The sequence below is a fragment of the Acinonyx jubatus genome, chromosome E3, assembly GCF_027475565.1.
Source record: "Acinonyx jubatus isolate Ajub_Pintada_27869175 chromosome E3, VMU_Ajub_asm_v1.0, whole genome shotgun sequence".
NCBI classification, from domain to species: Eukaryota; Metazoa; Chordata; class Mammalia; order Carnivora; family Felidae; genus Acinonyx; species Acinonyx jubatus.
In genome coordinates this window covers 33389580-33402910 of record NC_069398.1, presented here as the reverse complement: position 1 = coordinate 33402910, position 13331 = coordinate 33389580, and the positions used below count along the sequence as shown (strand labels likewise).

The 13331-nt window shown below is 43.9% G+C and overlaps 1 protein-coding gene across 2 annotated transcripts in view; it reads left to right on the top strand.

The window, feature by feature from the left end:
- The window catches only part of SDK1 (sidekick cell adhesion molecule 1), a 553308-nt gene that overhangs the window by 15641 nt on the left and 524336 nt on the right, over positions 1 to 13331 (top strand). Inside the window, exon 2 of one of the 2 annotated variants that reach the window (XM_053213474.1) lies at positions 11363 to 11522. In XM_053213474.1, the coding sequence (XP_053069449.1) occupies positions 11479 to 11522 (44 nt within the window). In that variant the 5' untranslated portion in view covers positions 11363 to 11478. Of the gene's footprint in view, positions 1 to 11362; positions 11523 to 13331 lie in introns of those variants that run through there. The other variant, XM_053213475.1, reaches the window with a different exon arrangement.

Here is a 13331-nt window from a genome sequence, read left to right as displayed (position 1 = left end):
TCTTCCCCATCACACACGTGCAGTTAAAAAAAGAAAATCTAGTTCTCTTAAGAATCTTCTTAATGGAGTAGTAAAAGTCATTAGTTTTACTGAATTTTGAGTCTAACACATGTCCTTTTAATATTCAGTATCCCCAAAAATGGGAATTGCACAAAACGCTTTTCGGTACTGAAATATGACTGTTGTCTCGAGGCCACGTCCTTGTGGGATTGCTCGTGTTGTGAGCTGCTTTTTTCATGGTCCCCCCTTTTTACTGAAATTGTGACTAAGAGACAAACCGTGGTAATTCATACTTGGGTAATTGGTACATTTTCTTGAATATGATGAAAATGACGTTGCATAAAGAAAAACAATGGACAGGATTGGTTGCTAAAAATAAAAACTGAACTGTGAAGTAAAAATTAGAAATTGGAACTGTTGTATATGCCACTTGCTACATGTCTGTGGGAGGCTGGACTTTGTTCATGTCCTTCAATGGAAACAACATAATTGCAAGAGATTAAATGCAAAAGTCATCTTTTATTAAGCCAGACATTGAAGAAATTTGAAAAAAAAAAAAAAGGAAAACAATGTCATTCTTTCCAATAGTACTTTTTATTTGAGAAAATTAATTTTTCATAGCTGTCTCATAACGTGCGATAACTTTGATGTTACTGTTTTCCCTATATGATAAATACAGAAAGATATAACTCAAATAAGAATTTTGGGGTTATTAATAATTTCTTTTTAAGTTGTCAGGGGGTCCTGAGACCAGAAAGTCTGAGCACTGCTGCTATAAAAGAGGTTGATTTTATTACTTTGTTGATTGAGAATCCCACACATAGGAGGTGGGAGGTTCCCCAAGCTCGGAAGCTACCTACAGAGCTTTGATCCCCGGCTGTCTGGCCCCAGGGCCTTGCTATAAGCCACAGCCACACACCCGTGCTGCTCCTGGAGAAGACTTTATGGTTTGTAACTTTGCTAAAATCAATAGACTTTATCTGTTTGAGTTTAGATATCCTTAAGTTCTCTTCCCACGTAATTTCCTTGCTCTAAAATTCGAGGTATCTTTTGAGTCCCAGTTTTTATGTCAGTACGTGTGAGACATAAACCCCCCGTAAACATGGAAGCAGGGCAGGGTAGGTCACTTCTGAGTTTCTGTTCTTGGCCTTCGCAGCCTTCTATTTAATCTGAGTTGTACTTTAGGATTATTTGAAAGAATATTAGAAAGAAATACTGTACCATATTCAAGAAAAATGTTGGTTATTTCTGATAACTCGTCTCTCATTTTGGTTGGTCATCCTTTTTCACTACAAACCATAGAAATGACAATTTAGTGCAGTTCTACCTTGAAATAAAATATCGGAGAGCTGGAAACTTCTTTCAGTTTGGAGAAGTAGGGGAACTGTTGTTATCCCACTGCCTTCTCCTCTTATGAATTTATATGCTGAAATACATTAGAACAGTGCAGGATCAAAGCAGTACGTAAATACCACCATTTATGTTTCTACCACAAGCTTCACAGAAGATTAATCTCAGTGAAAGCGTGAGTGGTTTCTTAGGGGAAAACACTCGATGGGGAGGTTCGCCCCACATGTTCCCTTAAATATGCTGTTCATTCGCATTGATTTCAGAGGAAATAGAGAGTTTGATTCCCCCTGGCTGAATGTGTCATCAAGCTGTCGGCAGTGCTGTTTAACAGGAACCTGAGGCCCCCCACCTCTCGGGATTTCCCCTGCACAGACCACATCCCAAGATGGTTCTGCAGACGCAGGCCTCTACTCAGAAAATCTCACACTTGCTGCTCACACTTTGGAGTCCAAAATGATGACTTGACAGTGAGATCTGGGAATGTGAAATGTGAGTTTTCTTCTGCTTTTCTCCCTTCTGATTGTGGTGCCTCCAGGAGACAGTGGGATGGAGCCCTGGGAGAGGACTCATACTGTCCGCCCAGGCATCCTGGCCCCTGGCTCCACAAACGCGGTCCCCAACCAAGCTCCACCGCCGCTGCTGCCGCCACACCCCCTCCCCCGCCCCCCAGGCCTTTCCTGGCCACCAGGATGCTCCCGCGGCACCACTTACCTTTCACAGGCCGTGCGCGTGCATGCGCGCGCGCACACACACACACACACACACACACACACACACACACGGGCTTGCACCCGTCCACTTCTTCCCTGGGTGGAGGAGTCTGGGCATCTAAGGAAATTCTCATTGGTCATCGAGGTCGGGCCGGTTCTTCAACCAGCCCCGGATGCCTTGGAAAGCTTTTGTGTAGCTGAAGCAGCCCTGGGACATGTACCTGGGTCTTTAGGCTTCTGTGACCCTTGGTGCCTTAGCCCCGGTGAAGCCCGAGTCAGCCTACCCTGGGCTTCTGGCGCACCAGTACCCCTTCCCACCGCTGGTTGGCCAGCATCTCGCTTCCTGGACCAAGGGTCCTCGGAGCAGGGACCCACTGGATCCCCGGGGCCCAGCAGCCAGGAGGCACTCAGTGGATGCTCCGGGAAGGAGGGGAGAAGGGCCTTTGTGAGTGCGGGACAGCAGCATCCGGACTTCCGTTGCGCCTCTTCTGTGCGTGGCTGTGTGGGGATGGGAGGGTGGTCAGGATCTCGGGCTCTGGATCCAAGATGCTGCCGTGCAGAGTGGCCTCTTGGCTTCCAGTGACACTTTGGGTCCTGCCATGTCACTCGTGCTAGAGAGGTTAGATGTGGAAACACGCTGTGTTGTAGCCATCATAAGAGGGGGTTTTTATTACGTTAAAAAAATGTTACGTTTGTTCAACTGTAGCTGCCTTTTGCCCTGAAATTTCTGATACTCATTTATTGTATTTTATTTTATTTATTTTTTTAACGTTTATTTATTTTTGAGACAGAGAGAGACAGAGCATGAACAGGGGAGGGGCAGAGAGAGAGGGAGACACAGAATCTGAAGCAGGTTCCAGGCTCTCAGCTGTCAGCACAGAGCTCGTGGGGCTCGAACCCACGAACTGCGAGATCGTGACCTGAGCTGAAGTCGGATGCTTAACCTAATGAGCCACCCAGGCACCCCTGTTATATCAGGCAGTAGTAGAAACATATAAAGTAACATACTGAGAGGTTGGCTAATTTGTTTAGACCCATGGAAAATGATGATACCTTCCTACTCTATTTGAAAGCCTATATCACTGGAAAATACTTAAAAATATTTCTGATAATCTAGGAGAATGAAGCCTGAGGGTTAGCTGTGATGACAGAGCTGCCTGTCCCTCCTCCTCCTTCTCCTCCATTCCACCTGTAACCACCACACGACTTGTGTACATGGTCACAGGAAGTGTGGCTTCCCCTGGCAGGGGTGGGTATTCAGTCGGTGTAGGTGGTCACAGGAAGTGCAGCTTCCCCTGGGGGGCTCAGTTGGTTAAGCGTCCGACTTCAGCTCAGGCCATGATCTCATGGTTCATGGATTCAGTCCCCACATTGGGCTCTGTGCTCAGAGCTCAGAGCCTGGAACCTGCTTCGGATTCTGTGTCTCCCTCTCTTCCCTCCCCCGCTTGTGCTCTGTCTCTCTCTGAAAAATAAACAAACATTAAAAAAAATATTTTAAAAAAGTGCAACTTGAATCAGCTTGTTCTAAAGCATATGGAGGACTTGGTCTAAGATATCTTCTAGGGTCATCTCACAGCATTCAAGGGCAACCTTTCCATATGTGCATATTTAACTAGTAGAACATATTTGATCATGTTCACATCTTACCTCAGAAATATACTTGAAATGCACAACTGTTGCCTTTAAAAAGATTAATATTACTATTATGAAAAAGCACAACACACTGTGAGATTAAATTCCCGGCTTCAGTAGGTGTACATAATGACCTGCCAGCAGCTGGGATTTGAATGACTATATTTACCAGAAAAGGATCTTCTACCCATATTTTTCAGAATAAGTGTTCACAAATGATACATTATGCCCTGTGCTTTTGTTTCTCACTGGGATTTGAAAAATAAAACTTTCTGTTAGTTGTAAATCCATAAGCTTAGGGTAGGAAAATGTTTGAATTTGATATAAAAGAAGTTTTGAAAGGAAGATTAGTGGTTTAAAGCAAAAGATTAGTTGCCTTGGGAAATTCAGCTATCGAGAGAGCAGAGTTCAGTAATAAAAGGTCCTGCTCCAGCTGATTGCTCCATTCACGCTGCGATCCCTAATCCTTCCCGCCGGACCCTCGGCCAACTGACGCTGCTGGTGACGACTGCCAAGTAGCACTCCCCGTCGCTTGTCCAGAATGTGTGGGGTTCGTCCGCCTTGGACCCGCCTCGTCTGTGGTGCACGTGGAAGTTGGTTATTACTTCTTCTATTCATCATCTCTTTAAATGGGAGAGAAAAGGTGAGGCCCTGAACCGATTATGATGATGCTGACTGACCTCTCGTCGGCAGAGTCATCGAGCACCTTGAAGTTGGACTTTCTCGCCGCGTGGTAGTTGATTCCTGTCCACTCTGCCACGACAGAGTTTCTGGTGTAGAGCCATGATTTTCCATTACAGAGCAGATGATTAAAACCCATGGCGAGCTCCCCTTCTTCATGGTAGGTGGGCCCGTGACCACAGTCTCTGGTTCTCTTCAGGGCTTCTCATCCGCCAGTTTCCCACAGGAGTGGATGATTTCTACTGTGGAGGTTGGGGTTGTGGCCCCTTTGTAGACGAGCAGAGGATTATCTCCACATTGAACAGGTAAAGTTAAATCCATTTCCATTAAATCAGACCTTGAAAGTCCATTTAGGGAAGTGACTTCTACATCATAAAATTATGATGTTATCTTGAGAGAAAGTTATGTCCATTTCTCTCCTTTGGATGGACCTTAAATCTGTATTATCCAGGCAGACGAGACTCTCGTTCATAAATGACTTATGTTCTATTTAAAAGTATGTGAAAATGGAAATTTCCGTGTTTTCCATAGTAATTTATTCCAGAGTCTTATAATGTTCATTGTAAGAATACCGAAGCATACTTAATGTTCATTTTTTTCAAGGAAAGGGAAAACTGTTAGTCGTTATTTGGGAAAACACACACGTGCGTGTGCACGCGCACGCACACACACACACACACACACACACCCCTCAAAGAGTATCAGGTGGACCATTGACTTCTCCCCAGGTCAGAGTTTGATGATGGTAATTAGGAGGTAATGTAATCATTTTTGTGTTTATGGATCTCTTCAGACTTTTCTCTGTTGCATTTAAGGTGTATAAAGATTACCTGCTTTTTAAAGAGTCTATGCAGACCTGATACCAACCTTTCTGCATCTTTTTCTGTTTCCAAAGCTTTTGTGCTCTGCTGCCTTCATGCCCTCTTAGTTTCATGATCTGCTGCATATATTTCAGTGGTAAACAGTGCTGGGCTCAGAGATAACTCTGTTATTGTGCACACCGGCTCATCTGTGTTAAAATACTTGTAATGACGGTAATTTAGGCACATAGAGCCCAGAGCCCTGGCATATGTACCTCCCTTCTTTCTGTCATAAATGTTAGTGTCTGCACTGACCACACTCCTGTGGTCATTTGGATCACGAGATATTTGCTCATCTGCTGTGTGAAACTACTCTTCATGAAGATTTCTTTTCCTGCTAGACCCGAGTACACAGAACAATTTGCATGGAGTATAGGCATGTTTAGTAAACTATGAATTCCAGGAAAAATTGAATTATGGAATCATTTACATTCAAAACAGTCCTATAATATATTAAATCGATGATGCTCCATCAGTTGTAAAAACCGAATTCAAATTCTTGAGTGTCTGTTTTCAAGCTTTTTTCTTTCAAAAGACTTATTTTTTATGACTCATTCTTGTAGGACACAGGACCCGTATGAAGTGGCGTTTCTTTCTCCATTGTTAAGCATGGCTCAGATGGCAGGGTATTAAAGCCCAGAGCTCGGTCCATTCTGAGCCTCCAGAGCCACAGTCGCTGCAGTTCAGCTTCATGAGGCCACTTGGGTCATGACAGTGGACGGCGTTAGCCGAAGTACGTAGCAGAGAGGGACGCCGGACACGCTTTCACTGCTGGCGGTCACAGCCGGAGGACACACTTGCGGCGTGGCTCAGAGCAGGCGGCGTGCAGCAGCCTTGGAGTGGCGAGGATCGGCCGCTCTCCTGTCTCACAGTCACCAATCTCGGTCACAGTGGCTGACGCTTTGCCGCTTCTGTCCCCGCGGGACAGCAGCTGGGGCTCATTCTCACTGCATTTTCGGCACTGATAACAGAATCGGGGAGGGGGGGTGCGTGGAACACAAAATCAGGCAAGTCGGAGACCTGAGACTCCTTCTCCCTCGCCCTTATTCCCGTATTCAGTCCATCACGAATTTCTCTTGCGGCCTAGATGCTGTTTTAAAGCCGCCCATCTCTGTCCGTCTCCACCACAACCACTGCGATTACCTTGACCCAAATCACCGTCTCCTTTGAATGCGTTTGCTGGGATCACCACAGCGGCCCTAACTGGTCTACCCCTTCTGCTCTGGCCCCTCTTAATTCCTTCTCTGTGGAGCGGCCAGATGAACTTTTAACAGTGCAGCTCCTTCAAAGGCTGTCTGCTGCCTTTTTATAATAATGGTTAATCATACTCATCACCATCACACTGGCAGTGCTTTGACCAAGGCCGATGGTGGGGTGGTCACATACTTTACTGTTCACACAAGGCCTTTTTTTTTCTAGCAATATCTTCTCTATTTTTTGTTTATTTTTTTAATATAATGTATTGTCAGATTGACTTACATACAACACCCAGTGCTCATCCCAACAGGTGCCCTCCTCAGTGCCCATCACCCGCTTTCCCCTCTCCCCCACCCCCATCCACCTTCAGTTTGTTCTCTGTATTTAAGAGTCTCTTACGGTTTGCCTCCCTCACTCTCAGTTTGTGACTCTTTTTTCGCCCTTCCCGTCCCCCATGGTCTTCGGTTAAGTTTCTCAAGATCCACATATGAGTGAAAAGATATGGTATCTGTCTTTGTCTGACTGACTTACTTCACTCAGCATCCATGTTGCTGCAAACGGCATGATTTCATTCTTTCTCATTGCCAAGTTGTATTCCATTGTATATATAAACCGTGTTGTCTTTATCCATTTGTCAGTTGATGGACATTTGGGCTCTTTCCATAATTCGGCTATTGTTGAAAGTGCTGCTGTAAACATTGGGGTACACGTGCCCCTGTGCATCAGCACACCAGTATCCCTTGGGTAAATTCCCAGCAGTGCTATTGCTGGGTCGTAGGGTAGTTCTATCTGTAATTTTTTGAGGAACCTCCACACTGTTTTCCAGAGCGGCTGCACCAGTTTGCATTCCCACCAACAGTGCAAGAGGATTCCCGTTTCTGCACATCCTCCCCAGCATCTAGTTTCCTGATTTGTTCATTTTAGCCATTCTGACCACCATGAGGTGGTATCTCAGTGTGGCTTTGATTTGTATTTCCCTGATGAGGAGTGACGTTGAGCATCTTTTCATGTGTCTGTTGGCCATCTGGACGTCTTCTTTGGAAAAGTGTCTATTTATCTCTTGTGCCCATTTCTTCACTGGATTACTTGTTTTCAGGTGTGGAGTTTGGTAAGTTCTTTATGGATTTTGGATGCTAGGCCTTTTTCCGATACGTCATTGGCAAATACCTTTTCCCATTCCATTGGTTGCCTTTTAGTTTGGTTGATTGTTTCCTTTGCGGTAAGGAAGTTTTTTATCTTGGTGAGTTCCCAATAGTTCATTTTTGCTTTTAACTCCCTTGCCTTTGGAGATGTGTCTAGTAAGAAATTTCTGCGACTGAGGTCCAAGAGGTTGTTGCCGGCTTTCTCCTCTAGGATTTTGATGGTATCCTGCCTCACATGTAGGTCTTTCATCCATTTTGACTTTATTTTTGTGTATGGTGTAAGAAAGTGGCCTAGTTTCATTCTTCACATTGCTGTCCAGCTTTCTCAGCACTGTTTGCTAAAGAGACTGTCTTTATTCCATTGGATATTTTTTTCTACTTTCTCAAAGATTAGTTGGCCATACATCTGTGCGTCCAATTTTGGGTTCTTTATTCTATTCCATTGGTCTATGTGTCTGTTTTTGTGCCAATACCATACTGTCTTGATGGTAACAGCTTTGTAGTAGAGGTTAAAGTCTGGGATTGTGATGCCTCCCGCTTTGGTCTTCTTCTTCAACATTACTTTGGCTATTCAGGGTCTTTTGTGGTTCCATACAAATTTTAGGATTGCTTATTCTAGCTTTGAGAAGAATGCTGGGGCAATTTTGGTTGGGATTGCATTGAATGTGTAGATTACTTTGGGTAATATTGACATTTTAACCATATTTATTCTTGGAAACCATGAGCATGGAATGGCTTTCCATTTCTTTCTGTTTTCTTCAATATCCTTCATAAACTTTCTATAGTTTTGAGCATACAGATCTTTTATATCTTTGGTTAGGTTTATTCCTAGGTATTTTATAGTTCTTGGTGCAGTTGTGAATGGGATCAGTTTCTTGATTTCTCTTTCTGTTGCTTCATTATTGGCATATAAAAATGCAACTGATTTCTGTAAATTGGTTTTGTATCCTGCAACTTTGGTGAATTCATGTATTAGTTCTAGGAGACTTTTGGTGGAGTCTTTCGGGTTTTCCATGTAGAGTATCATGCACACAAGGATATTTTTGAACGTGAAGTGGCACCGTTGAAAATCACACAGCGATGATGTGGAAACCATGATGTTCACTTGCCTTGTCTGCAACTCCCTGTAAGGCCTGGGCCGTATTCACCCTGCTTCCATTCACTCTCTCTGCACCTGCACATCTGCTTGCTTTTCAGTCTTTTGTACTTTTCAGGTTCACTCCCCATGTTTGCTACCACCACAGGGCCTTTGTGCCTGACATCACTCAAGTGTCTGACTCCTACTGATCTTTTAGCCCTTAGCTTCTGCATGGCATCTCATTAAGTAGGCTAAAGGTTAAATCTTTTTTATATGTTCTTACCACAGTGACAAGTACAATTTAACATTTAATTATTTGAATGAATACTAGTAATAGACTGGTGATATTATATTATCGATACACCAGTCATAGAATGCAGCGGTCAGCACAATGGCAAAACAACCTCTACACAGCTGGCCCTTGACCAACATGGGTTTGAGCTGTGGGCCCGCCTATCTGTGGGTTCTTTGTGGTGCCAAACTGTAAAGGTACTTTCTCTTCCATGTGAGTTTCCTAACCTCTTCTCTTCTCTAGCTCACTGCGTTAAGAGAAACAGTATATAATACGTGTTCAGTTAACTTCTGGGGGGAGTCAGAAGTTGTGTGGGGATTTCTGACTATTGGGGGGGGTTGGGTGCACCTACTGCCCATGTTGTTCAAGGGTCAAATGTATATTTAAATTCTGTATTTTAAGCAAAAAGAAACTGGCTATATGGACTCCAGTTTACTGTAAAAATACAGTCTCTGTCTTAGCACTGTTAATATGCTGTTTATTAATTTATTAAAAATACAGTAATTTAATACTCCACTTTAGTAATTCCACAGAGTAACCCAAAATTTGAAGTTAAAACATGGGTTCGTGAGAAGAGGCTGTCCTCAGTGAGAAACCCTTGGCATTTCGAGTGATAATATACAGAATTGGTGGATTCTGGAACAGATGATCTGGGTTTTAAATGATTTTACCACTCACTGTCTGGGTGGCCTTGAGCAAGTTACTTAGTTTCCCTGGGTCTCCCTTTTACCCATCTGTAGAATGAATATAATAATGGCATCTGGTATTTCATAGGGCTTCTAAGAAAATCAAATCGGGTAGTACCTACAAGATACTTAGAACAGTTTTTGGCACATAGGACAAATTGAGTGACTACTAGCTGTTACTCTTATCTGTGTTATTGTTACTCTGTTGATTCATTTACGAGATATTTATTCAATATCTGCCTTGTTCCTGGCATTGTTCTAGGTGCTGGGAATTCAGATGTGATCAAGATAGGGCATGTTGTGCATTGGGTGTGATCCATTAATACTTCAATTTCATTGTCTGAGAAGTATCCTGACTGAAATAAATGTCATGGTTTGTTGGGGCACATTGGTGGGGAGGAGTTGGGTCCACTTGAAGGTTGAGTCTGCAGTCACAGAACTGGGGAGCAGTGTAGGGCTGGGAAAGAGCACAGAGAAAGGGCCCTGAGATGGAAAGAGCTTAGCCTGGTTAACAGTTAAAAAGTGAGCATGGCTGGATTGTTTATACGTGAGTAGAGAGGGTAGGGGGCCTAATAGAGACAGGAAGCAGATGAGGCAGGTACGTGGGGGGGGGGGGGGGTTGTATAGAAAAATAACAAGCCATCTAATTCTCCTTAATTTACTGCTGAAGAAGCAGAAAGCCATGTGCCCTGAGCAGGGTCATGTGGAAAATTAGTGATGGGGCTGGAACTAGAAGCTAAGTGTCCCATGTTCATATATGCATGTGTGTGTACATGTGTGTATATATACATACATGTGCACACACATGTTTTAACTATTGAAGCATATGTATAAAAATTGCACACATGTTACATAGAACAATTTTCTGTGAAGTTTCACAAAGTGAGTCCCCCTGTTACATGCCCCCCCCTGCCCGTTACACCTCCCTGTTACACCCCTCCACTGTTCTATCCCGCAGAGGTAAATTGGTCCTGACCTCTGACACCACACATTAGTCCTGCCTGATTTTGAACTGCTATGAACTTTTGGATGGAAGTGTATGCTGTAGTAACTTCTTTCTGTCTGGCTTCTTGGCCTGCACATGTCTGAGATTCATGTGTGGGGGTGTGCGTGGCAGTAGCTGTTGCGTTCCCACTGCTCTGTAGTCTTGTACTGTCGGAACACGTGGAGGTTTCCAGTTTACTCGCCCACCGGAAGTCCCTAAAGAGGTTGTGTGTGTGTGTGTGTGATGAAAGATGGATTGTGATTCCTGTCATTTATGTGTGCATGTTAATCTTGCTTGTCTTTTGTTTTTTTAGCCAGTTGAAGTCTCTATGGAAACATTTCTTTTAGAGCCCACTTTGATACCAAGTGGGTATCCCTTGGTCACTTTGAAAATAAAATGCCTGGTTGAAACCCAGACTTGCATGACTAGAGATCACCCACTATGCCCCTTTGTTAAAGAGGTATTAATCATAAATGGAAATAGGTTGGATGCATTTGTCATGTTTTCAAATGGTGCTGATCATTGAGCTTTTCAGCCTTTTGAAATATTATCTAGGGTATTACATGCTTCCAGGAGGTCAAGGATGATTGGCTACTTAATTGGGCCAAATAGCCATCATTTATACTTGTTAAAATTAGGTCTCTTTAAATAAGTGATTGATGAATTGGATGTATGCCATTTTCATGTGTATTTCATTCAATTTTTTTCCTTTCTCTCTCTCTTTTTTTTTTTTTTTTTGAACATTTCAGATGATGTCGTGCCGTATTTTAAGACAGAGCCAGGCCTGCCGCAGATTCACCTGGAAGGCAACCGCCTGGTTCTCACTTGCCTCGCTGAAGGGAGCTGGCCTTTGGAGTTCAAGTGGATGCACAATGACAGTGAGCTCACCACCTACAGCAGCGAATATAAGTAATTGATTGCTTGAAAATAAGATTCCGTTTCAGGCTGATGTGTTTAGAGTATTTGCCTTTTGGGCCATAATAGCACAAGAGGTGAAAATATTTGATTGAATTTCTAACGCATTAAGATTAAAGGGATAGATTTAATTAGAATGTGATTTAATATTCTGATCGACATTGTATTTATACCTAGGAGGTGTATCATTATATTTGTAAAAGGAAGTCTGTTAGCGAAATTACCAGACTGAAAAAAGTTGTAGTTACAGAGGGATGCAAGTAACAGGTTTCGCGTGATAAATTTGCACTCTTGTGGCAACGGCCCCACCCGCCAGTGTCGTTCGTATTCAAGGAGCATGAATATTTAGACAGAGATCTTTAAATCAGGAGCTTCTGGAGCTCTGAGTCGTCAACAGAAAATTTACCCGGCTAACTTTCAGAGTCAGGACAGGGAGGATGGAAGTGTGGGGGAGGGGCGTGAGCACAGCATCTCATCCAGCAAGGGTGTTCACTCGAGTCCTGGGTGTGGCTGCAGTGAGCCCAACACTGGGCAGAGAACAAGTAGTGAGCGGGGACGAGGACGAGATGCAGCCACATGGGAGGTGTGGCTTCACCCAGCACCAGTGGCACCAGCTCTTGAGCCTCCGTGTCTCCTTGTGGCGCCAAGGTCTTTCAGGTTCGAATCTCAGCTTTAGCTTCCGTTTCTGTGTGGGCTGGTTATACCAGATGCAACAGTTCTGAGGAGGATGGGGAACTAGTGATTTCCTAAAAAGTCCAAAAGGTCCCCAGATCAGCGCAATCAGCAATGTCATGCTCTTATTTAACTAAGAGAATTGGCTGTTCAGAGGTGTTTTAAATAGAGTAATGAGTTCTCAACGTGGGGCATAACCCATCACCTACTCTCTTGAAAAGTCAGAGGTTTGGGGCACCTGGCTGGCTCCGTCGGAATAGCATGTGACTCTTGATCAAGGGGTTGTGAGTTCAAGCCCCATGCTGGCTGTAGAGACTACTTAAATAAACTTAAAAAAATAAAAAAATAAAAGAGGGGCACCTGGATGTCTAAGTCCATTAAGAGTTCGATGCCTGATTTTGGCCCAGGTCATGATCTCATAGTAGATCGAGCCCTCCTCAGGCTCTGCTTTGACAGCACAGAAACTGCATGGGATTCTCTCTCTCCCCCTTTTCTCTTTCTTTCTTCCCCCCTCTCAAAATAAATAAGCTTAAAAAAATAAAAACTTACCTGCTATTTACTTTTTGGGATGAGCACTGGGTGTTGTATGGAAACCAATTTGACAATAAATTTCATATATTGAAAATAAGATAAAATGAAATAAAATTGTAAGATTTCATATAAAAATCCACTCTCTGATCCCTCTTGACCAGGCAGAAGGCCTGGCCACTCAGCTCTGGCCTCCGCAACCCTCCTCCCCCCCCCCCCCCCCCCCCACAGAAGCAGGTGCTGGCCAGTGTTCCCCTTTAGGAAGGGCACAGCCCTTCTGGCTCTCAGTGCTCTGGTCCCCACATCATCTGTATGATGCCACACTTGGTTTGCTCAGTTCTCTTCTTCCCCTGCCCTTTGTAGACATAAGAGTTTGTGACCTCCTCTTTCATGATCAGGCCTGTACTGTCAGAGTATCTGCTGTTGTAGGAGCAATTTATCGTAATAGTTACGAGCATGTTGACATCAACAGACCCAGGTTTGAATCCCAGCTCACTACCAGTTAGCATTAGCAGTGTGATCTCCTGCAAGCCACTTATCAGTTCCACTTTTAACGTCTGCAAAATGGGGCTGATCGTACCTCATTTATCGTGTTGTGAGCGT